The sequence below is a fragment of the Vanessa cardui genome, chromosome 16, assembly GCF_905220365.1.
Source record: "Vanessa cardui chromosome 16, ilVanCard2.1, whole genome shotgun sequence".
In the NCBI taxonomy this organism is placed as follows: Eukaryota; Metazoa; Arthropoda; class Insecta; order Lepidoptera; family Nymphalidae; genus Vanessa; species Vanessa cardui.
Genome location: NC_061138.1, coordinates 10,864,966 through 10,889,934, shown reverse-complemented (window position 1 = coordinate 10,889,934; position 24,969 = coordinate 10,864,966). Strand labels below are relative to the sequence as shown.

The 24,969-nt window shown below is 35.1% G+C and overlaps 2 protein-coding genes across 3 annotated transcripts; both read left to right on the top strand.

Moving 5' to 3' along the window:
- Nucleotides 1-1,581: 1,581 nt before the first annotated feature.
- Nucleotides 1,582-17,222, top strand: LOC124536448 (lipase member H-like). Of its 2 annotated transcripts, none has more exons than XM_047112992.1 (3): nt 1,582-1,763; nt 15,923-16,214; nt 16,489-17,221. In XM_047112992.1, the coding sequence occupies exons 1-3, from the start codon at nt 1,634-1,636 to the stop codon at nt 17,165-17,167; spliced, it is 1,101 nt and encodes a 366-aa protein (XP_046968948.1). In that variant the 5' UTR covers nt 1,582-1,633; the 3' UTR covers nt 17,168-17,221. The 2 variants fall into 2 exon arrangements, with proteins under 2 accessions (XP_046968948.1, XP_046968949.1); XM_047112993.1 differs by lacking the exon at nt 1,582-1,763 and adding an exon at nt 5,850-6,037 and having other exon boundaries at nt 16,489-17,222.
- Nucleotides 17,223-21,216: 3,994 nt separating this feature from the next.
- On the top strand, nt 21,217-23,623 carry LOC124536395 (lipase member H-like). The gene is made up of 3 exons (XM_047112927.1): nt 21,217-21,268; nt 21,917-22,208; nt 22,945-23,623. Exons 1-3 carry the CDS (start codon nt 21,217-21,219, stop codon nt 23,621-23,623), a joined length of 1,023 nt encoding a protein of 340 aa, XP_046968883.1.
- Nucleotides 23,624-24,969: the final 1,346 nt, after the last annotated feature.

Below are 24,969 nucleotides of genomic sequence, written 5' to 3'. Positions count from 1 at the left end.
CTATATATTAGGGATTTATTATATGTTGATCTTATATTTAATGAAAAAAAAGCAATATTTAGTAATGCAGTTTTTAGTAATAAAAGTAAAATTCATATAAGTACTATACGCGTCAAATATGTACCCCCTTACCTTATTGTCGGTTAAGGTAGTAAACCAACTTCTATATAGTATATAAAAATGTTTTCCTTAAAATATGAGATTTAAATATGATTTTAGTGTTTCCTTATTATTTAAATGTTTGCAAATTCCTAGACAGCAAAATTGCCATAGTCTTATCTGGCTACTCATGGCTACTCAAAGTGTATTACAAAATTAAAACACGTATAAAATATGTCACTTTACGTCAAATATAGGATTCCATTAAAATTAGCCATTTCCATTAATTCTTTCTAGTTTATCTGTATCGACATATAACATTATATCTTCACAGAAAATAAAATTGAAAGGCGTCAAATCACAAAAACAAGTCAAGTCATATTGATATTATATTTAACGCCAGCGATTCATTTCATCTCAAAATTCAAATATCTATGCAGACAGATCAAACATATATTGAGGAATGTATGTTAATAACAAGAATATAAGTGGTTTAAATGAATACCTGGATGACGAAAATTGGCCTTCGTTAAACTGAACATAGCCAGATATTATCATCATGGATGCTTCTGACGTTTGATTTCGGTCATGGTCACGGAAAAGTCAGATACTGTCGTAAACTACTGGGTAAATGAAGTTCACGTCATAGTCTGATAAGTCGATATGACCAGTGAATATGAACGATATTTTCAAACCTTTCTTCGGGTGCTTGGTTTATTTGGTGGTAGGGCTTTGTGCTGGGACGTCTAAGTAGGTAACATCTAACCATCGTTGTTATTTATAACAATAATATTTTTGTGTTGTAGTTTTATGATAAGTGAGCCAGTGTACAAGAGGCACATGAGATATAAATCTTAGTTCCCCAAGGTTAATGGTGCATTGGCGATGTAAGGAATGGCTAAATTTTCTTATAACGTGTTTATCGATGATGGTCACTATAATGCCAAATTTCTACATCCGCCTTCATAAATCCTACTAATATGATATAAGCGAAAGTTTGTGAGGATGGATGTATATATGTTTGTTACTCCTTCACGAAAAAACTACCGAACGGATTTGCATGCAATTTTACAATAATATAGGTTATATATCAGAATAACACATACTACAATTTATAATGATTTTATGTAATTTGGTAATGATATAACGATCAATATCAATAAGATCGGCTGATAGTAATATATGTACATATATAATTATAATTGAGAACTTTTAACGCCTATTGAGGGTTTCCCAGCTAGCTATCTTTTTCTCCCTCGCAAGATAAATCGTCACCTGACTAGATTAACAAGGCTGTCAAGTTAATAAAAATATTATAGACGTCCTTTTTTATAGTAAAATTCATAATAAATTTAAAAAATTACAATCGTAAACAAACTAACAAAGCAATCTTGGTTTACTTTATTATTCAGGCGTATCGCGTTCCAAATCTATGCGAATTTTTCCTCGTATTTAAGGTAAATGATTTATTTTTTAAAAATAGATAAAAGTACATAACTTCCACAAAACTACACGATAGCGTGTGTTTGCAAAAATGATTGCACTATTCATCCTTAAAATTTTTTTAGTTGTAAACGCTGATATAATTAATCTGGATTCGAAAAACGGCAGTGACGTGAATCTTATTAACACAATTTTCGATTTATTCGGGGCTAATGAAGAATGTAAGTAGATATTTTATGTAGTATTTAGTTTCATATATCACGTGATCTTGAGGACTTCTTTATTTCATCCATAGCAATTGGCATCGTAATAAAATTTAAGTATTCCTTACATCGGCAATGCGCTAACAACCGTGGGAATTAAGACGAACATCCCTTCGTTCCATCCCTTGAGTCTGTAGTTACACATAAGTATTGCTACTTGGCAGTAAAATATATGATCACTGATCAGTGGTACCCAGACCTACAAGATCTCTACCACCAAGTATATACATATATTATGTAGAGCTCTTTTAGGGCATATTTATTTATTATTTTTTAGAATACGTCCTATTACGTAAGAAACCTCATGATTATCTATGGGATTTTAGTATTCTTTTTTTTTGGAATAGTTTGGCGGACGAGCATATGGGCCACCTGATGGTAAGTGGTCACCATCACAAATAGACAATGATGCTGTAAGAAATATTAACTATTCCTTATATCGTCATAACACAACGAACGAACACAACAATACTGCGTACTGTTGTTTAGCTGTAGAATATCTAAGATTCAACACCATGCTATATTAGTACGTGTGAAAGTCAGAACTTATAACACAGTAAAATTATTGTAAATAATAATTTGCCTGCAACGGAATATATTTTTGTTGCTATAATGATTTGTTACGATTTGCTGTTTGTTGTTGATGAGGTGTAATGATTTGTTTCATTTAAAAAAAATGTATTATATCATTTTAAAATTTTATTTTATTTACATATTTAATGTAGTTTTTATTTACCTTCACATACTTAGCTAGAATTTGAAATAATAAAAATACAATAAATAAATATTATAAATACATTGTATAAAATTACCAATAATAATTGTAATTAATTATTATTATATAATGAACTTTACTCCTGTCATTGACAAAAGAGTAATGGCGGTATGTTTTGACTTTTGACATTAATTGGCGTTTTGATTTTGCTCGATAAATTTTATGTCTGTTTGTTTATGACAATCATTATTAATTTTTATAACGTAAGAAAGTACAGTTTTATTATTTTATAATCAAGAATTAATAATAACAAAATGATCAACTGAATATGAACTGTTTTGATTACTTATACATATTGGCTTACTTATACATATCTTTATTGCTATGTTGCGCTGAGTTTCTTTCGCCGGTTCGTCTCAGGTCCGAGGTGCTATTTCCGAGGTCTGATCGGAACCGGTGGTAGATTTTTGACTTTGACTTTGTTTTTGACAAAGTTGTATCAGTTTTTTTTATTTTATTTTAATGATACTCTAATACTGATTAAATTAAACGAACTTAAGATGCAATTGTATACGGAATGAATTCAATAACTCTGATAGATAATATATCTGATAAATAGGTCTGTTCATGATAACAAAAATTCAAAACAAAAATATATTTTAGATTAATTTAAAGCAACACAAGATGTAGTACGAGTATAGAGATACATTAGAGAAAGTAATTAAATAAAATGCAATCAATTAGGTCATTTGATATAGTTATTAAAAAAATTAATGTAAAGCCATACTAGTATAAAATATACTTTTTTTGCATCTATATCTTTTATTAAATGTAAACCTATATAACTAATATAAGGCTGATTTTATTCATGACGTAATTAGCTAAAGTTAATACCTTGCCCAAGAAAGGATGAAATGACTAAGCAAACATTTGGACGGAAATTTGTCTTTACTTCTCGTGTATAAACAATTTTGTCTCCGTTGTATTTCTTCAAAGTTATCAATACTTTTGTGTATAGACATTATGCTGTTGTTAATATACTGTGACGTCACAAGTTTAACTTAGTTGATCTGGATGTGTGTCTTTTGTTTAGATATTGTAGTAACATGAACAGTTTTTTTAAGAATGAATTAAAAAGCAATACTGTTGGGCGCTTTGTCGGTCGATCTGATTCACTCAGTAGAATAACTGACATGAATTATTCTACTGAGTGAATCAGACTCACCGAGAATTGCTTTAAGTTCATTAGTATATCTATATTAATATAAATGTGAAAGTAACTCTGCCTATCTGACCGTTGCTCTTTCACGACCAAACCGTTGAACCGAATTTGATGAAATTTAGAAGAAAGAAATCTAGAACTCCGAGAAAGGACATAGCTACTTTTATTGTCTAACACATGACAACTAACACGCGTGCGAAGCTGCGGGCGAGTATATACACTAGTGTGTATAATAAAAATACTTCTTTTCTATTCAAGTGGCTAATAATCCAATTGAATTCGCACTTAGGGCATTTTAAAATACGTTCAACAATTTATCCTTACAATCTTATTTTATTCTTGCACACAGCAAAGACGCAACCAGATCGCATGTTACTTTAAAAAAAAAATAGTTTATGAGCGTACGTAGTTCACTTTATACACGAAGAACATAAATAGAACATGGTATTAATTATTACGTGATGTGACATTTCTTGCAAAATCAATTATACTCATAGTATTAGTGCCGTTGAAAATTTCCACATATTTATTTATTTCTGAATCAATAGGCTATTTGACAATGCGAAAAATAAATTGTAAATTATTGTAATCAGTGTATATTAAGTGTTAGTGTTATTAAGTGTTTAGTTTAAAAGTGGTTATTTTCTAACGAAACTTGAAAATAATACTAAATTTATTCAAAAATCAATAAATAAAAATGCATTTTTTCATTGGCCGGGCTTATTATGAAGTCACTTTGTTGTAAACCTTGCTTTTCTACTAATGTACCACAGATTAAAATACAGCAAAGTGACGTCACCGACCCCATTGCAGCACTATATTGTCCAAGTAGCGTTTTCGCGCGTTATTTAAATGCACGAGGTAGCTTCATTCGTAAGCTCCCCAAGAAGAATACAATGCTGAAAAACTAAGCTGTCTAAAATGAAGACGTATTCACTGTTTATATTTATGTATTGTCAATGTATGTACACTTTACTTTATATAACAAGTGTTTTGACGCTCCAGTTTTAAATATATTTTAGTGTTATATATTATTTAATTATTGTAATCCTAAGTCCGACGACGTGGTCGAGTAGTGTGTACACCGGTTCTCGTGGTTACACCACTGAATTGTTGTTGAACTGAATTGTTTGTAGGTACAAAGTTGTAAACTTCAAACCTATTTTATATATCAAGCTATTTATCTGTTTGTTTAATTAGTTGTGTTCTTTTTATAATCAAGATTTCATGGAAATATTAGGTAATAGTATTGAGATTGCCTTGTAAAGTGTGCGATGTCCTTTAAACAAAGGTTGTTTCTATCGCACTATAAGGTAGAACTTTATTTATTATATTTGTTCTTATAGATATATTTTAACTAGTTTGTTTTGTAGTTATAACAAAATGACAGGAAAATATGTTATTTCTTTGTATAACTATAAACATTATTAATAAGAGAATTCATGGCCTTTATTATGTAGTTAACCTGTGTGGCAAAATATAATGCCTGGCCTTGAAACAACGGGAAGAGAAAAACTGTAGCGTCACTGAGGCTTAAACGACACTTAGGGTTAGAACATAGTGCGCGTTTCCATTGTAAAAATTATTATCTAGTTATCGTTGAATACATTGTTCTTTGTTATATTATAACATGATATAAATATCGGACGAGTTTGAGGTATCCTAGAATATGACAATTAGATTGACGCATTACTTTTTTTAACGCTAAATCAACCTATATTCATAACCAAAATTGCTCAAAATGTATTATTGTATTATGTCAATCTTTCAACGGTTTTTTTCTGAATAATGGGTAATTTCACTCCATATCAAGCGACATTTATTTTTGTACATCTCTTTATCATACAGATATTGACAATATTAACAAAATCCTTATGACATATAATTAAAACTTTAAATGCCTGAAAATATTACATTATATTTAAGTATTAGTGGCGCAATAAGCCGATTAAAATAACAACAAAAGATTGAAATAAATATATATACATTTAACATTTTAATATTTAGTTATCTTTACGAAGACAATACATTCGTCGTTAGACGTCTATCTGTGGAAACGTTTTTCAGAGTAAATTTAAAGGACGATAACAGATCATAAACACTAGGACATTGACATTGTGAGGGATCAGACGTGCTCCTCTAGTGTACACGAGACCTTAATATTTTATATTGACAGTTAATTTTCCGTGAATATGATTTTTAATCTGTTGTGTGCGTTACTTTTGGCGGGTAGTTGTTTAGCTGTCAAAAGTTCGAAGGAGCTCGAGGGCTATCCAGCTGGATTTTTAGCTGATTGTAAGTTGTTTTTAATGATAAAATTTTACTCAAAAACTAATAGTATATTTTACTTTTTAGACCATGGACTCGTATTGGTTCGCCTGGTAACATTGATCAGCTGATTTAGGGTCTATTAATGGAACTTTGGATTGGTTTTTAATTTGACGTATAATAGAACCAGTCAATTACAGCAAAGCCTTTGGGTTATGTTCTATTGTTGGACTATTCACTTTCCCACTTTATAAATTTCTTACAGTGCAAAAGTTATTGATAATAGGGTAATCAATTAGTTTAGGGTATTTGCAAGTTAAAAGTGTTTATATTATAGTTTGGAAGGCTGGAATAGGAGACAATTTACCATCAGTTCCCCATTTCCCTTATCGATATTATAAAATCTACTTGCAGTAAATTTTACAGTATAATATATTTAATTTATGTCATAAACGTATTTAACTCAATTATTAGTATCTTACTTTTAAGTAATTTTTTACCCTAATATAAATTACGATGTATTTTCCTTAGTTAAAGATACGACGCGTACAGAGCGTTGGTAATAATATAATTTTTAGTCTACAACTTTCAGATATAGTTACTTTTGAGGGTATATTTTAGTACCGATGGTCCAGTAGTTACAAAATGTGAACTTAATCGATAATGCATGTGCTCAATTTGTATTTATAGTTCATATCGACGGTAATGGAAAACATCGTGAGGAAACCTGCATTGAGCGGATGAGAATCTGTCATATGTATCCACCAAGATTAAGCGCTGAAGTCTTTTCAAAATGGAGAGAAGGCCTTTTTTCTAGCACCAACAAAGTATACTGGAATGTAAAAATATTTGAAGTACAATAACTTTTGCTTCAATATATATTTTGGAGAGATTCTATGACAATAAGTTTATTCTGAGTGCGTGAGTCACCGCAGAGCACGATCACTAAATGTCAGAAAGTGACATGTTTTATCAAAATGTAGGCGTTTCTAGCATATTATACATTGTTATTATATTATTTTAAGTCATTTTTCAACACTACACGAGTGAAATAAAAAAGGAGTTACATGATTATACTGGAAATATAATAATGAGCCCGATTTTGTACATAGTGAGAAAAAGTTCGTCAGTTTTCAAATTAATTCCTTTATCAAGTCTTTAACTCTTAGTACCTTTTGAAACTAAAAATCAAATCATTGCGACGCAATATGTCATTCTCAATCGGTAAAGCAGATTACCGCTCATAATGAGCACACGAAAATCGATCTTAAGGTGACGAAACTCTTCTTACCCCGACTACACAAACAAACTTCCTATCGATGTTCAACTTATGAAACATAATTCTTATTCCACGATTAACTTATCATTTATAGAACGATAATTTTCATAATGAAAATAGGTAATTATTATGAAGTATTAAAATTATAAGGAGATTTTCCAATATAAAATTGTTTCAATTTCATTTTTGATCTTATTTATTACAAGAGCACGTTCTACGATTACTTACGTGTCAATGCTTAATCATATAAATCTTAACAAAGTCTGTGTATTTTCTTTTTCAAACGATTAGTGTCGACTGCATAGCTGTAACGCCATTGTTTGTTAACGGACAATGATGCGAAAATTACTATGTAGTTTATTTTGATGCGAATAAACAATGTATATATATGTTATCACTGTATCGAAGTTTAGAATAATATATATGTCGCAACCGGGTTAATTATTTCGGTCAACGCCATCTAGTGGAACGTATACCACTACCACGAGACTACGTTATGGAATCGTTTCCGGAACGCCAGCGCCACGTAGTGGCACTCGATGGAGTTTGTGTAAGCATGCGCCAGAGGGGAACGTCGGACATCACTACTCTCCGAGCGTTCGGCGCGTGCGGTCACAGAACCATCGCGCATTCCGGTTACCTACTTAAACTGTGTTACTGAGTGATTATACTGTGGTTGATTGTACAAGTGTGTTTTCTTGATCCTACGTCACCCACCGATAGACGCCCACAAAGGAAACCATGAATTATAACTGTGGTGATGGCCCTCCGCCGTCATCAGAAGCGGGATCAGCGTTGGATCAAAACAATGAGAACATCTGGCGTGCAATGTTCGAGCAACAAAACCAGAACATGCGAGCATTGATTGAGGCCCTGCAATCATCTAAGCCGGCCCACCATGAAGAACTACCAGCATTCGATCCTGACAAAAAGGATGCTGATGCAAGATCCTGGTGTTCGACGGCTGACTTGTGTTTCGCCAAAAATCCTCCAAGCGGCGGTCGACTTGTTTTGGCGGTCAGCAAGGCGCTAAAAGGTGAAGCATCAACTTGGTTATCTCAAATAGCCTATGAGGGTATCACGTGGGTTGAATTCAAAGCTCTCTTCGCAACACGATTTATTTCGACCGAAACATTGGCGGGTACCCTCATTAAGATGAGTGCTGAGAAACCAAGTGAAAAAGAAACACTACCCGCATTTGCAAGTCGATTAATTTCGTCGCTGACCAACCGATGGAAAGACGTAAACAAAGAAGAAATCGCCGTAGCAACAGTACTCGCTCACTTGTCACAGTTCGAGCCGCGACTTCAGCGCATGGCATTTACTACGAACATTACGTCAAGAGAAAAATTACAACAAGAACTGAGTGCTTTTTCACATCTCAAGCGCAAAATAAACACCACCAGTGAGCTGTCAAATACAACTGACATGAAGCGAGCGAGGATGACCCAAGTTCAGTGTTATAATTGTGGCAAAAGTGGTCATAAGCGAATTGAATGTAGAAGTAAAACGATTGACACGAGAGGACGGCCTACACCTACAACATCATCGAGTCAAGCATCGCAGCAGCCGGCAGCCAAGACCTTGGTTTGCTTTAAATGTGGCAAGCCGGGTCACATCGCCGCGCGGTGCAACAGCAGCAGCCACGGCGGCAGCGGGCCCGCCATCGGCGGCGCACACGGCGGCGAGCGACGCGTCGACATCTGCACGGTGCAGCCACCGTCCGGGACATTAATACACAAAGGTGAATTAATTCAGTTTACATATGATTCTGGTGCTGAATGCTCGCTAGTTAAAGACAGTTTTTCATCAAAGTTCAGTGGCAAGCGCCACTATAATGTTGTTGCTATGACTGGTATTGGTAAAACACAAGCATTCAGTACAGAGCAGATTTTATGTTGTATTGTGATTAACGGTCACCCTCTAGAAATATTATTACATGTTTTACCTGACAGCTATCTGCAAAGTAACGTTATGTTAGGCCGTGAGATTTTAAATCGTGGTTTCGCGGTAAATATGACAGCTACCGAGCTTTCGTTCACTAAGGTTTGTTGTGTAAATTCGATCAGTCAAAATAGTGATAATACATTACGATTAGATTTTATTACGACAGGTGTGTCCGGTGAACACAAATCTAAACTATTGGACGTGCTTAATCAGTTTTCTGAGTATTTTATTACCGGTTTACCTACAACGTGTGTAAACACAGGCAAGCTTAAGATTAAATTAATTGATTCGAATCGAACGGTGCAGCGGCGACCGTATAGAATGTTAACAGAAGAACGTAGTATTGTACGCGAACGTGTAAAAGAGTTATTAGAAGCTAATATCATTAGGCCTAGTTGTTCTCTATTCGCGAGTCCGGCACTGCTAGTAAAGAAACATGACGGCTCCGATCGTATGTGTATAGACTACCGCGAGCTTAACAGTAACACCGTCTCCGATCGTTACCCGCTCCCTCTTATTTCTGACCAAATTGCGCGACTTCACGGTGCCAAATATTTTTCTAAATTAGATTTACCAGTGGTTTTCATTTAATTCCGGTTAGTGAAGATTCCATAGAAATGACTGCTTTTATAACAAATGACGGACAATATGAGTTTTTAACCATGCCTTTTGGCTTAAAGAACGCTATCTCAGTATTCCAACGGGCTATTATGAACGCTCTAGGTGATCTAGCTCATGATTACGTGATTGTTTATGTCGATGACATTTTGATAGTTTCACCCGACGTAGAGTTAGGTTTACAGAGACTTTACACTGTATTGGAAGTTTTGACTAAAGCTGGTTTCTCTTTGAACCTCAAGAAGTGCTCCTTCCTCAAGACGAAGGTAGAGTTCTTGGGATTCGAAGTAGAGTCCGGTCAGATTAAACCCAATCGTAGAAAGGTAGAGGCCTTAACTGCTTTACCGCCCCCTGAAACGGTGACTCAACTACGACAGTTTATAGGTTTAGCGTCTTATTTTCGACAATTTATTAAAGATTTCTCTAAAATAATGGCTCCCTTGCACCGATTAACTTCATTGAAAGGCGAATTAAATTGGAAACCTGAACATGAAGTCATTCGTCAAAAAGTAATTTCTGTTCTAACGAGTGACCCTATATTATCGATCTATGACCCCGAGCTTCCAGTAGAGTTGCATACAGACGCGAGTAGTTTAGGTTATGGAGCAATCTTATTTCAAGTCAAAGATAATAAACGTAGTGTAGTAGCTTATTACAGTAAAAGAACATCTCCAGCAGAAAGCCAGTATCACTCGTACGATCTTGAAACTCTCGCTGTTGTAAATTCGATCAAGCATTTTAGGCAATATCTTCATGGCAAAAAGTTTACCGTCTTTACTGATTGTACTTCATTAAAATCTTCTCAAACGAAAAAGGAACTCACTCCTCGGGCGCATAGATGGTAGTCCTTTCTACAATCATTTGATTTTGATGTCGTATACAGAGAGAGAAAACGTATGTCGCATGTAGACTTCTTCTCGCGAAATCCTTTGTCACTTGATTCAAAAGCAATAGATCGTGTTAGTCCAAAATGCGTTGACGTAACAGAGCTTTCCTCTAACTGGCTCCAAGCAGAACAACAGCGCGACACTGAGATTTCAAAAATAATTACTGACTTAGAAGAAAATCGTTTAGATGAACAATTAGCGAAAACTTATGTGTTACGGTCGGGTATATTACATCGAAAAATACAGCGCAACGGTAGAACTAAGAGTTTACCATATTTACCTCGTGCTATCAGATGGTCCGTAGTTAATAACTTTCACGACGCTATTGTTCATCTTGGTGCCGAAAAGACTACTGAAAAACTATTTCATTATTATTGGTTTCCGGGAATGTCTCAGTATGTTAGAAAATTCATTGATAATTGCGTTACATGTAAAGTAGCGAAATCGCATTCTGGTAAAGTTCAAGCCGAATTGCATTCAATACCTAAAGTAACGACGCCATGGCATACGGTTCACATAGACGCGACGGGTAAACTTAGCGGCAAAAACGATAAAAAAGAATACATTTTCGTGTTAATAGATGCGTTTACGAAGTATGTATTGCTCTTTCATTCGACAAACATTGACTCTAAAAGTAGCATTCAAGCCGTAACTAAAAGTACAGCTCTATTTGGTGCTCCAAGTCGCATAATAGCTGACCAAGGACGTTGTTTTTCGAGTAAGGAATTTCGTGATTTTTGTGTTAGTAAAAATATTGACTTACATCTGATAGCGACCGGTTCATCTCGTGCCAACGGGCAAGTAGAGAGAGTTATGAGTGTTCTTAAATCAATGTTAACTGCAGTAGAAACAAGCGGTGATAAATCGTGGCAGGATACTATAGGCGAGGTTCAACTAGCAATAAATTGTACAATGAATAGAGTTACAAAAGCTTCTCCACTTGAACTTTTAATCGGGAAAGTTGCAAGACCGTTGTCATTGATGTGTAGCGAAATAGAGACCGATGTTGATTTGAACGAAATTCGCGATCGCGCGGCTGAGAATATAACACAAGGTGCGGAATATGATAAGGCTCGATTTGATAAAACAAAGGCTAAAATTAAGAATTTTGCAGTAGGTGACTTTGTATTGTTAGAAAACGAAGAACGGAACCAAACAAAGTTAGACCCGAAGTATAAAGGTCCGTTTAAGGTGATTAAGGTTTTGGATGGTGATCGTTACATGTTAAAGGCTTTAAATTCAAAGCGTACGTACAAATATGCACACGATAGGTTGAGAAAGATGCCAGCAGGTCATTTACCAGTCGATGTTGATGATAGCTGTAACGGTATAGACGAGTAAGCTTAATGTGTGTAGACGAGTAAGGGGTGCTAGCGGCCGTATTGTGTTCGACCGTACCTGTAGTTATTACGTAGTCGTAGCCCGGTAGAAGTCGGCATCTCTTGAGGCAACTCAAGTAGACCGTGGGTGCGCGGTGCGCGTTTAACTCAGGCGGAGGTCGGGGTCTAAGAGAGACCACAATGGTGTGTAGTCACGGGGTGATACACATGGGCATATGCAAGGTTTCGATCCACGCGGTGGATGCGGCAGGGCAATGTGATTGCCAGTCGGCTAGAGAGCCGTGGCGCTAGAGGTTTTTACTCGTAGAGTTTTGTAAACTTTAAAGATAATGTTGCAGTATAGTGTTAATGAGGAATAAAATGACTGTGGTATCTGGCCTGGCGTGGTGATCTTGACTGTGATTGTAATTTTGATTATTTTTAATTCCTATTGTTCGATATTGTTTTAAAGTAGAGTTGAAGCTGAGTTGTTAATAGAAATTAAACTGTAGTGGTCTAAGAGTTTCTTTATTTATCCAATGTGTATGTAATGTCAGAAGTGGCCGAGCAGAACAAGGTTTTCTGTGGTATGTTTTGTCGGCAGGTTAACAATCACACGTGGGCGTGTGCAAGCAGGATGGCCGTGTCGCAACCGGGTTAATTATTTCGGTCAACGCCATCTAGTGGAACGTATACCACTACCACGAGACTACGTTATGGAATCGTTTCCGGAACGCCAGCGCCACGTAGTGGCACTCGATGGAGTTTGTGTAAGCATGCGCCAGAGGGGAACGTCGGACATCACTACTCTCCGAGCGTTCGGCGCGTGCGGTCACAGAACCATCGCGCATTCCGGTTACCTACTTAAACTGTGTTACTGAGTGATTATACTGTGGTTGATTGTACAAGTGTGTTTTCTTGATCCTACGTCACCCACCGATAGACGCCCACAAAGGAAACCATGAATTATAACTGTGGTGATGGCCCTCCGCCGTTATATATAACAAGTAAGGCTTGTAGTCTTTATCAGATTGATGATATTGAAAATATAAGTCTAGTGGTTCACGGTCGTAATATCTTTCTCTTTATATATCGTAAAATATCACTTTTTGGACTGTCATCTCTTCCACGTCATACTCACGTCGCCAGCATCACTACATAGTTGACGACCTCTATGGTCGAGTGGTGTGTACACCGGTTTTCATGGGTACGCAAGTCTGAGGTCCCGGGTTCGATTCCCGGCCCATTCGATGTAGATTACCATTAGTTTTCTATGTTGTCTTGGGTCTAGGTGTTTGTGGTACCGTCGTTACTTCTGATTTCCACAACACAAGTACTTCAGCTACTTACATTGGGATCAGAGTAATGTATGTGATGTTGTCTCATATTTATTTATTATTTATTTATAGTATAAAACAAAGTCGCTTTCTCTGTCCCTATATCGCTATGTAAAAAATCTTTAAAACTACGAAACGGATTTTGATGCGGTGTTTTTAATAGATAGAGTGATTCGAGAGAAATGTTTTTGTTTATAATACATGGACAATGTAGTAAAGAAATACTGATAATTTTAGAAATTTGTAATGTAATGACATCCATAAACAAGTTCTGTAGTATATTTAGTATCAGTACTGCACCCGTGCGAAGCCGGGACGGGTCACTGGTATAATCATCCTAATGAAACTTGAAAGTGATCTAAGTGGTTTTACTTTAGGTCTAAATTTAAATGTCGTTTTTTATGGTATAGTCAAAAGAGCATACGGGCCAACTGATCGGTAGTGTTCATCAATGCGTATTAATATTTATACATTGAGAGAGATTAGAGATTTGTAAATCGTCAATGCGCCTTAGCTACAGGACGTTTTGTAAGCTATTCTGGGTAAGAAACATACACAGATATTCTACTATAAAACAGCAATATTTGGTTTTGTTGTCTTCCAGACAACAGTTATAAGGAACACAACATCTTAGTTCTCAGGGTTAATGATCCATTGATGCTATCAAAAGAATGGTTTTGGTGCCATTCCATAGAATGGTTAATATTTCCTACAGTGACATCGCCCATCAGGTTTTTTATTTTGCCTCTATAGACATTGTAACTTTTCGTAATGGACAATAGACTGCAGTTAAGAATGATAACAATTTTAACAATTACCCACTTTATTATGAAAATTATCGTTCTATAAATGATCTTGGAATAAGAATTTTGTTAGTCGAACGATGCAATAAGTTTATTCAAAAAGAAATTGACTATTTATAAATTTATAGAACTTGATAACGCTTTTTTTATACATACATTAAAAATAGATTATGATACGAATACCATTCCAAATAATTTTGATTATACTACTAAAAAAATTAACATAAATCTGCTATAATATGCATACTATAGCAGATATATAATGACAAACATCCTTTGCTATATTTTTTTATGTTATAAGTGATTATCGTAATACGGTGATGCGTCATGGATCTAAACAATGATATTCCAAATTTAAATCTTCATATCAAATATCATTAAACCTTTTTTGTTGTCATCTTGTTTCAAAAGAATCATCCGTCTTATTATCTTTAAATTTCAACAAGTACTACACAAAATGCAAACCAACCATTAACTAAAGTAGTGCGTATGTTAAAGTAGTCGTTGAAATAAAACCTCTGATCAGTCTATCCGTGACCACGAACGCTGTAAAGTGCTCGAAACGTCGGGATGTTAACAATAATTAATATACGCGATTCAAATCCGTTATAGCTAGTTTTATTTCAATGTGTAATAATCGCGAAAATCTAAGACAACATTAAAGTATTCGTGATATGCCATTTTGATACGTGTATCCTACAAATTTTGTAATGATTATTGTCAATATCGCATATCAGATCCAGAAATTTCACGGTCGTATTCCCGGTGATTTTCGAATTTGTTCTAAAAGAAAACCTTTGCTGATTTAAATTTTTAAGTTTTGAATTAAGAATACATAAAAAACTAGCAAATATTTGTTTTTAATTAATATCTTAGTCTTCGGGTGGAATGCGCTTGCTTGAAATAATCTTCAAAGCCAAGGAAACATAGATACTGGAATAGATTTTTCGTTAAGTTAGAAGAATTTTCTTCTATTTATTCTTTTTCGATATAGCTATATCTTTGATTGTCAATCTAGATAACCACGAGTGATAAAAAGGGGTCTTAGATATTCGAGATCAATTTGTTTTTTGCAAAAAGTAAATAATCTCATCCTCTCGTAACATTATCTGTGGAATCTGAGTCATATTATGATATGAGTAAGATTCTACAGATAGTATATATCTTAGGTTGGCGTTCACCCTTGAAACGGATTTGGTATCGCAAAATAAATAGTTTTAACCCGTTCATGGAAACGCACTTCCTTCCGACATATTCCTAAAATCAATATTTCAATTTTTATTGAAATTTGTATTGTTTTAAAAATGACCATTTTTGATGCCATAGTTACTTAAAACGGGATATTTACCATGTTTTTTGTTTTCTTTTAGTGAAGCTCGATATTTCGACATTATCTACGAATGTCTTGTTCACGAGACTGGCGCCATCAAATAAAAATAAAAAACAAAGTAAATATGTTTCAAGTAACTGTAAAAATAAAAATAGCCATGTTTATAATTATAAAATCTTATTTTTGATGTCTCCTAACCAAGTAGGGAATAAAGCTTACATCCAAGTACTCCGTGTCACCAGATTTACACTAAGACTAGAATATCTTTTGCTATAAACAGGAATATTATCTTTGCGTTCGTATAGCGTTCATACGTATCAATTTTTACCATCTGAAATGATTTAATGATTTAATGTATGATGATAATGAAGTAATTGAATATATTCTTTCAGGTCCAGGATCAACCAAAGAAGCATTTATAAGTAATAGTACTCTTAAACACCTCAGAATATTCGTACAAAATTCAAGTAGTTCTGGTCTTCGTAAGTACAACTACTTTCAGACCAATGAACTCGCTAAAGATCCAGATATAGACTTTAAGAAGAATACTATGTTGTATGTGGGGGGGTTCCTGGATAGTCCAATTTTCCCGTTGGCCTCTATCATGGGCGCGGCGTATGAAAACTCAGGCTATAATGTTCTACTATTGGACACAAACACGTTCACCACAGTGGAATACCCCCGGTAAGTTGTCTCTGCTATTTGTTTAAATAAAAATAATCAGAGGTTTTCATCTCTACCTAATAAATACCTAAAGATGGGAAAAGCGCAATATACTTTTATTGTGCTTAATTTGCCTTAGAATTTATGTCACGCGTGCGGTAATATCAAATATCTAGCAGAGACCTGCATGCTTCGTACGAAATTATAAGAATCCTTTTATCAAGTATGTTCTTATATGATAATTTATGTTTGTGTGTACATTACAATAAAAAAAGATTACTTTTAATATTTTCAGAGCTGCCAGATTTATGCGTCCCGTTGGAATGCACACAGCCAAGATGTTAGCTGATCTCACTGCACAAGGCTTGGACCCAAAGAAGTTGGAAATTGTCGGTTTAAGTCTCGGTGCACAGACGGCTAGTTTCATTGCCAAGAATTATAGAATTTTAACTGGAATGAATGTATCTAGAATAACAGCTCTCGATCCTGCTGGCCCTTGCTTCAGGAACTTGGGGCCAGAGGATAGGCTTGATAAAAGTGATGCCGATTTTGTTGAAGCAATTAATACAAATATCGACGAATTTGGCATGGCGGCTCCTGTCGGCCATGTTAATTTCTATGTAAATGGTGGAGAAAATCAACCGGGAGAGCTTTTTTGGATGCTGTGCACATCATTCTGTAGTCACGTCCGGGCTCATACGATTTGGACGATAGCGTTGAGGTATCGCGATGCCTTTGTCGCGATACAATGTGATTCGGTGCAACAAGCGAGAAACAAAAAGTGCTTCGACAGGCGACCTGTGGTGACCAATGTTTTGGGATTAAATGTAAACAAGACTAACGAAGGCATATTCTACTTGGCCACCACTAACACGCCGCCATATTTTCTAGGAAGGAAAGGTGTGAGGAAGGAACACGATTTTTATTTATCTCTTACGAATTCACTTAATGAAAAAGACGTGATAAAAATGTGATTTGATTAATTAAAATGACAGGAGTGGGTAAAGACATCTTTGACATTGAATGGACTTTGATTGATTGAAAAAACGCGAGTTTTTGAATTACAACTTAAAATTATGTAAGTTGTTAAGTGAAATGTTTGTGATAAGTGTACTTCTTTTGAATTCCAAAATAGATAATTTTGTATGTAAATATATTGTATGTTGTTTACTTATTCAGTAAACAACATACAATATAAAATTATTATCAAAATTATTTGACATACATTTTAAGTTTAAAATAAAATGTTTTCAATGATGACAGATTGAATAAATACAATATGTTAATTTATAAATCCTTGTATTTGTTATAATGTTCATATAAATTTTTGAATTGAAATAGTGCCATTTCTTGTGGAGTTACTTAACTGAAAAGAACACTCGTCTATATATGACATTCAGCAACAGCTCTTCCTGCTTGGTCTACGGATCAAGTCGGATACGCGCCTTGAGGCCCATCTTGCCTGATGATTTCCTCAATGGTACAGCTACAGTGTCAACGATTCTGACCCAATGGGTAGGGATCTAAGAAGCCAAGTTGTGTCGTTTGAGGCCCGTCAGGTTGTATGTATCAGGTCAATACCGTAGAGGTGGCCGCATAGAAGTGCGTAAGCGAACTTAGTGCGTGCAAGGTGTCTCGGTGGATGTTTTAATTTCATACATCGGAACTCCTACTATCAAAGGTAGGCATCGCATCTGATAAATCTGGATAGTTCGCCTTTGGATGCTCAGAGAATGCATTAGGCGGGGACCGCATGTGCCAGTCGCGAGCGGAGGAAGCCACTGTAAAAACTTAGTTTAGTTGCAACTTAGGGAGTCTGCCGCCACAGCATGACGCCACATCGCCTTATTGACAGTTTGAAATTTCTGCATCGATCGATCGATGTGAAAACCCAGGTAGCAAACTGAAGGCTGTCACTTTAAGTTCTGGCCTCTTAGGATAGTCTGAGGAAGCAGCCTTTCGCCGACGTTTTATTTGACATTCATTGTAATAGTGTATCGTTTATCCTAATTCTCATAGATGCCGTTGCATATCAATAGCACTAATGTATGTAATCTGTTTGTAAGTTAATGTGTTTATGCATGTAATCAATAAATATAAATACAAGAAAATAAATCATATTAATCTAGTTTTTGCGTCTTTTCGATAATTTCAAGACGAATGGCTGAGTAATATTTTATTGTAAATAGTTAAAATAATTGAATTCTTAAATTGAAATTGTCCAATGAAACTACAAGAAAACATTAAACCAATTAGAAAACCTATACTAAAAGAAGCACTAGTAGCTCTGCGCGTTGATAGATGCGTGGAATAGATTGTCTCACTCTCGCGCCTTTTCCTTCGCTTTTTATTTTAGTGACATTTTCATGTTAGGCGACAGTGCGCGTGAGATTCCAACGGAAGTGAAGATTTGAAGATAGAATTTTTAGAAGGAAAGCGTTATTGTCAGGACTTCAATTATATTACTAATGGCATCACTTGGTGCTTTCTGTTCTTGTCAGAACTATTTACTATTTGACATATGTTAATGACATCATATATAATCATTGGTACCACAACGTACTGATTGACTATATCCTGACAAACTTAGTTGAAATATAATTTAAAGTATATAATTTTTATATTAGTCCTCGGTTTAGCTCGTGATTTCATCTAAGTAGTTAGGATCCATATGAAGTATGTACAGTCAGAGTAAGAAAGCCATCGTCATTTTTCAAATTCATTCTTTAATCAAATCTTAAACTTTTGTAACTAAAGCACTAAACCAACAACTGCATATAAAATTAAACTTACATAATATGATAACTTGGTTCAAAATAGTGCAACATCTTTTTCTACGCCCAGTTTCATATCAACATGAAATCTTTTAATGGCGTAATTAGACATTCCATATTTAAATTATATGTTTATATGATATCTTCAGTCAGTGTCATACATTTTCGATCGGTAAAGCAGATCCATAATAAGTACACGAAAATAGATCTTAAGGTGACGAACCTCTTCTTACCCCGACTGTACATATGTGTGTTCCTTAAAAGTGTGACTCCTAGTACTATGTGTACATAGGAGTCACAATAAGAAAGTTAAGAAATACATATTAATATAAATGTATATTTTATATATTTGTAAAATACATTTAAATAACCAATTAACGATAAATATCAACATTTCGAGTTATAAGATATCGGTCCCTTTTCTTTTAACACCTCTTACGACAAGCTGAAGGATGTCTTCTGTCGGATCCATACATATTTAACTAATTTTTAAAAAGGTATAAAACGAGAAGGGGCTTGAATTTCTCTCCAATCGCCATAACGTTTTGTTTCTTTCAACCATTCTCGAGTATGGGGCATAAAATTTTATAATGCGCCCAAAATTGATTGAATAATATTAGAACTAAAGTGGAACTAAAGTCCGGCTAGTATTACAGCCGTAAATGAGGTGTAAGAGACTAAAGTCTCATATACCTAACTGGCCAGCACTATCGTGGCACACAAAGGAGCTTCACGTAACGGAGATGAAATGCTGAGGTGGATGTGCAACGTAATGTCGTCTGAGGTGGTATAGCAAAGTCGCGTGTAGACATAAGGACATTAAATTAAAATAAAAACATTCCTCACATTTATGCAGTCACATATGTAGTCATAATGATGTCTCAATTATTATTTACAACTACTTGTCGCCCGCGGCTGGCTATCATGTGTTAGGCAAAACTTCACACCAAATTTCATCAAATTTTCATTGTTTGTTCATTGATTTTCTAGTGAAAGAGCGACAGACAAACAGACAGACAGAACCACTTTAAAATTTATAATATTAGTATAGAAGTATAAATGACGACAATCACATCATTTAAAGAAAATCATATCTGTCCCCTAATTATCTGCAATTATGTAAACTTCTTAGGGCACTACTTACAAAACTTTCCTAGGATGTTAAATGTGATGAATGATGATGCTGCCTGCATTAGACGAAGTCACCCAAACAGACCCCAACGATAATATTACCATTTTAGACATTATTGATGGATATTTAACTTGGTATGGGCACGTGTAAATTTGCTTTTAAATATATGTTTTCAATTAATTGTTAATTTACGACCGACTCCCTTCCGTGTCACCTGGTGCGATACCGCATCACCTGGCCAAGGTCTTCGAGGCTATCAAATCATTAAACAAACATTGATGGGTATTATTATTACCCATTATTTTAGTTCAAATTCAACAAACATTGTGAAAATTCGCACATACCTGCTTACCCGTGACTCTCTTCCCGTGATCTTCCTGGCCTAAGTCAAGCTGGATAGTGGACTCGAGCTTCCGCTTCCGGTGTGTTGAGCATAGGGTTTACCTAGCGGGAGCGCATACATCGGACACTTGTAGACTTGGGTGTGGTTTCCAAGATAGGTGGGATGAGAAGAGGGTGTACAACTTTGACTCGACCGCCGCAGCAAGCTTCACCACCTCATTAATGAAGGGGACCATGCGGAACGATCAAAAAAGGCACAAAGTATTTCGCCAATGTCGCGTGCAAATCAAAATTATTACGGAATTATCTTTTTATACGTTTCTTAAAATAGTAATCTTTAAACAACATATAAAAATATTTTTAAAACTATTTCAAAATAGGTACCTACGCAAACTCAAGCGCGGAAATAACTATTAACTATAAATTAACACATATTTAAAAAATAAATAAATTGTAATAAAAGCATGAAGCTTTTAACGTTGTTCACAGTAATGGGTAAGTTTACTCCATATTGTCAAGGATATAATATGTATAACACCTGTTATATGTAAAAAAAGTTAAAATAAATATATGAATATTTACGAGCCCTTAATAATGGGCTCAATATTAATAAGGACGATAACATATCCTTGACATAGCGACATTGAAATTCTGAGGGATCAGACGTGCTCCTTTAGTGTATACGAGGTCTTAATATTTTTTTGACAGTTAATTTTCAATGATTATGATTTTTAATCTGTTGTGTGTGATACTTTTGGCGGGTAGTTGTTTCGCTATGAAAAGTTCGAAGGAGCTCGAGGGCTATCCAGCTGGGTTTTTATCAGATTGTAAGTTGTTTTCAATGATAACAAATTATCTCAAAAACTTTTTTCATAATTTTTGCCCATATAGTTCACCTGGGTAAGTAAACTGATCAGTTGTTATAGGATGGAACAATAATACTTTGGATTTGTTTCCGATTGAATGGACCAGTGCACCAGTTTCCATTAAAGCAACGTATGTTACGAGAAATCGTACAATATTGGACAATCATTTTAATATTCGACACTTGAGGAGGCAAAATCGTTTTCAACAAAGATTCAAATTAAAAACATATAAATACTAATTATGAACCTCTGCAATAGTAAAAGTAATGTAAATTAAATCACAGCCTGTAAATTTCTCTATTATTAGAAAAATTTACGAAAAGCAGTCAAAATCTGTCCGATATATCTCAAGTAGTGTCCGATTTTTATCCACCAGACTAAGAGTAAAATAAAACGCAGCTCTATATTTCGCAGCCCCATATTGTATACTTTGGATAACATCTCACACACAGCACTGTTGACAGATCTGCTCTGAAATTATCGGCAGATATGCATTAGTGTGTAGTAGCATAACTTGGGTTACACGCGATATTGACTTAACCGTTTGAAAAGTAAAAGATTAATGGAAAATAAGTAAATAATTGATTTCGATTTTAAATAATTTTTCAGGTCCAGGATCAACCAAAGAAGCATTTATAAATAATGGCACTCTCAAATACCTCAGAATATATGTGAAAAATTCAAATAGTTCAATTCGTCGTAAGTACAACTATTTTCAGACCAATGAACTCGCCAAAGATCCTAATATAGACTTTAGGAAGAATACTATGTTGTACGTTGGGGGATTTTTGGATAGTCCATTTTTCCCGTTGGCTTCTAACATGGCCGCGTCGTACGAAAACTTTGGATATAACGTGCTGCGTTTGGACACGAATACGTTCACAACAGTGGAATATCCCCAGTAAGTTGACTCGCATATATATATCATCCTCCTGCCCTTATCCCAATTTTATTTGGGGTCGGCACAGCATATCTTCTCCTTCCATACTTCTTTGTCAGACGTCATCTCACAAGTAACATTCTTTCTAGCCATATCGTCTTTCACACAATCCATCCATCGTTTCCTTGGTCGTCTTCTACCTCTATATCCATGCACATCCATGCTCAAGGCCTTCCTCACAATGTGTTCCTCATCCCTCCGCATTACATGCCCATACCATGATAGCCGCCTTCCACATAACTTCTCGGCTATCGGTGTCACTTTCAAACTTCCTCTTATGTACTCATTCCTTACTCTATCCATTCGCGTAATACCTTATATTCCTCTCAGCATTCTCATCTCCGCAACATGCAATTGTCTTTCAGTTATCACTTTTGTAGCCTACTCACTCACTGTAGTTGACTCACTGCTATTTTGTTTAATTAAAATTATGAGGACCTGTTTGTTACAACAAGTCCTTGGGATATACTACATATCCATATGAAGTTAATCTTAACTGAAATATTGTCCGCTTGTCTTAATTTGTCTTAGAATTTACATCGTGACTGCAGTAAGGGAAACTATCATGATGAAACCTGCATGCTTCGCATGAAATATATGGTGCGTGGGATGGGTTGTCTCTTTTTTCCTATTACCAACTATGTTCTATGTACTCTAATTGAATATTATAATACAAGTTTTTTTTTTTCATTTTCAGAGCTGCGAGATTCATGCGTCCCGTTGGAATGCACACAGCCAAGATGTTAGCTGATCTCACTGCACAAGGCTTGGACCCGAAGAAGTTGGAAATTCTCGGCTTAAGTCTCGGCGCCCATACGGCTAGTTTCATTGCCAAGAACTATAGACTCTTAACTGGAATGAACATATCTAGAATAACAGCACTCGACCCTGCTGGCGCTTGCTTCAGGAACCTAGGGCCAGAGGACAGGCTCGACAAAAGTGATGCTGATTTTGTGGAAACAATTAATACAAATATCGATGAATTTGGCATGGCGGCTCCTGTCGGCCATGTTAATTTTTATGTAAATGGTGGGGAAAATCAACCGGGGGAGCTCTTTTGGATGATGTGCACATCATTCTGTAGTCACGTCAGGGCTCATGCGATCTGGAAGACAGCATTGAGGTATCGTGATTCCTTTGTCGCGATACAATGTGATTCTGTGCAACAAGCGAGAAACAAAAACTGCTTCGACAGGCGACCTGTGGTGACCAATGTTTTGGGATTAAATGTAAACAAGACTAACGAAGGGATATTCTACTTGGCGACCACTAATACTTATCCATACTTTCTAGGAAAGAAAGGTGTGAAGAAGGAACACGACTTTTACCTATCACTTATGAATTCACTCAATAAAAAAAAAGTGATAAACATATGATCAATCGTGTAAATGTAAAGTCTATTCCATTCACAGGAGTCAAAACAGATGAAGATCTTTGAAATGGAATTAAATGATTATTATCTTGAAATTAGAATTTTTATATCGGCGATGTTGCTATCGGTATTTTGGAAATAAAATTTATGATATATGTCTAGTACGACACAACTTAGATGTAGCATCGTCAAATTGAATAAAACCGATTACTGCGGATTTACACAACTAAAAGAAATAGCTCCTTATCGCGGCATTCGACGCTATTCGTCGCTACAGATTATCGCGTCAGTGACGCGTCAAATTGAGGAATATATTAGTTCATATGATATTACAAGTCATTACGTTTGTGTCAAGATCATATTCACATAAGAAATAAATATTGGTAATTTAGGATAGCGTACTTAATTCGGATGTGATAGGTTTTAAGAATTTTGGCGCTGTTACATCTATGTTGTGTTGTGGTATAAGTCGTTTAGAGAAGTTTAGTATTGTATTCATTGTCTTATATGTATACGAGATGCGCTGTCCGGCACTAAGATTTTGCTCTACGGTTACGGTCAACTCATTAAGTCGAATGAGAAAAAGCCAGAGAAACAGACAGTTGTCGAGAGCAGTCTTTCAGATTCAGCAATTTATTTTTATTCTTTATAAATTCGGACATTTTTACGTTTAGTACCTATTACACAATAGATTTCTTTATATCTTGATATTGTTGTATTTATTTACATGAACCTAATCATTACTTATAGTTAGGTTACTGATTATTGTTGTATTTTCTTCTGAACAAACAAAATATATGTCGTAAATTACATGTATGACGTACTTTTATATGCCTTTTCGCTTAATATTTACTAGATTTATCTAAGATGGAGCCAAAAGCGGAAAATATAAAATAAACTACTATTTTTACAAAACTGCCGAATGGCTTTCTTTCTTCATTTACATGAACCTGATCATTACTTATGGTTAGGTTACTGATTGTTGTTGTATTTTCTTCTGAACAAAATATGTGTCGTAAATTACATGTATGACGTACTTTTATATGCCTTTTCGCTAAATCTTTACTAGATTTACCTAAGATGGAGCCAAAAGTGAAAAAGATAAAATAAAAATTTAATTTAACTAATACTATTACAGCTACTATTTTTACAAAACTGCCGAATGGCTTTCTTTAGACATAGTTTTACTGAAGACATACATTCTATCAAGTAAGTTCTAATCTTATGTAGATTATATATTCTTAATGTTTGTTCATATGCTAATTACTGTTACAATTATTCCCATTATCAAATCGATCAAAAATAACTGGTATTGTTAATTGAAGAATGAAATCAATAACCACATCATTA

What these genes read in the sequence shown, in the direction of transcription:
- LOC124536448 (XM_047112992.1), top strand. Translation starts at nt 1,634, where the DNA reads ATGATTGCACTATTCATCCTTAAAATTTTTTTAGTTGTAAACGCTGAT. An exon ending in ATTCGGGGCTAATGAAGAAT is followed by an intron (nt 1,764 to 15,922) that starts GTAAGTAGATAT and finishes ATATTCTTTCAG; the next exon opens with GTCCAGGATCAACCAAAGAA. An exon ending in ACCACAGTGGAATACCCCCG is followed by an intron (nt 16,215 to 16,488) that starts GTAAGTTGTCTC and finishes TAATATTTTCAG; the next exon opens with AGCTGCCAGATTTATGCGTC.
- LOC124536395 (XM_047112927.1), top strand. Translation starts at nt 21,217, where the DNA reads ATGAAAAGTTCGAAGGAGCTCGAGGGCTATCCAGCTGGGTTTTTATCA. An exon ending in AGCTGGGTTTTTATCAGATT is followed by an intron (nt 21,269 to 21,916) that starts GTAAGTTGTTTT and finishes ATAATTTTTCAG; the next exon opens with GTCCAGGATCAACCAAAGAA. An exon ending in ACAACAGTGGAATATCCCCA is followed by an intron (nt 22,209 to 22,944) that starts GTAAGTTGACTC and finishes TTTCATTTTCAG; the next exon opens with AGCTGCGAGATTCATGCGTC.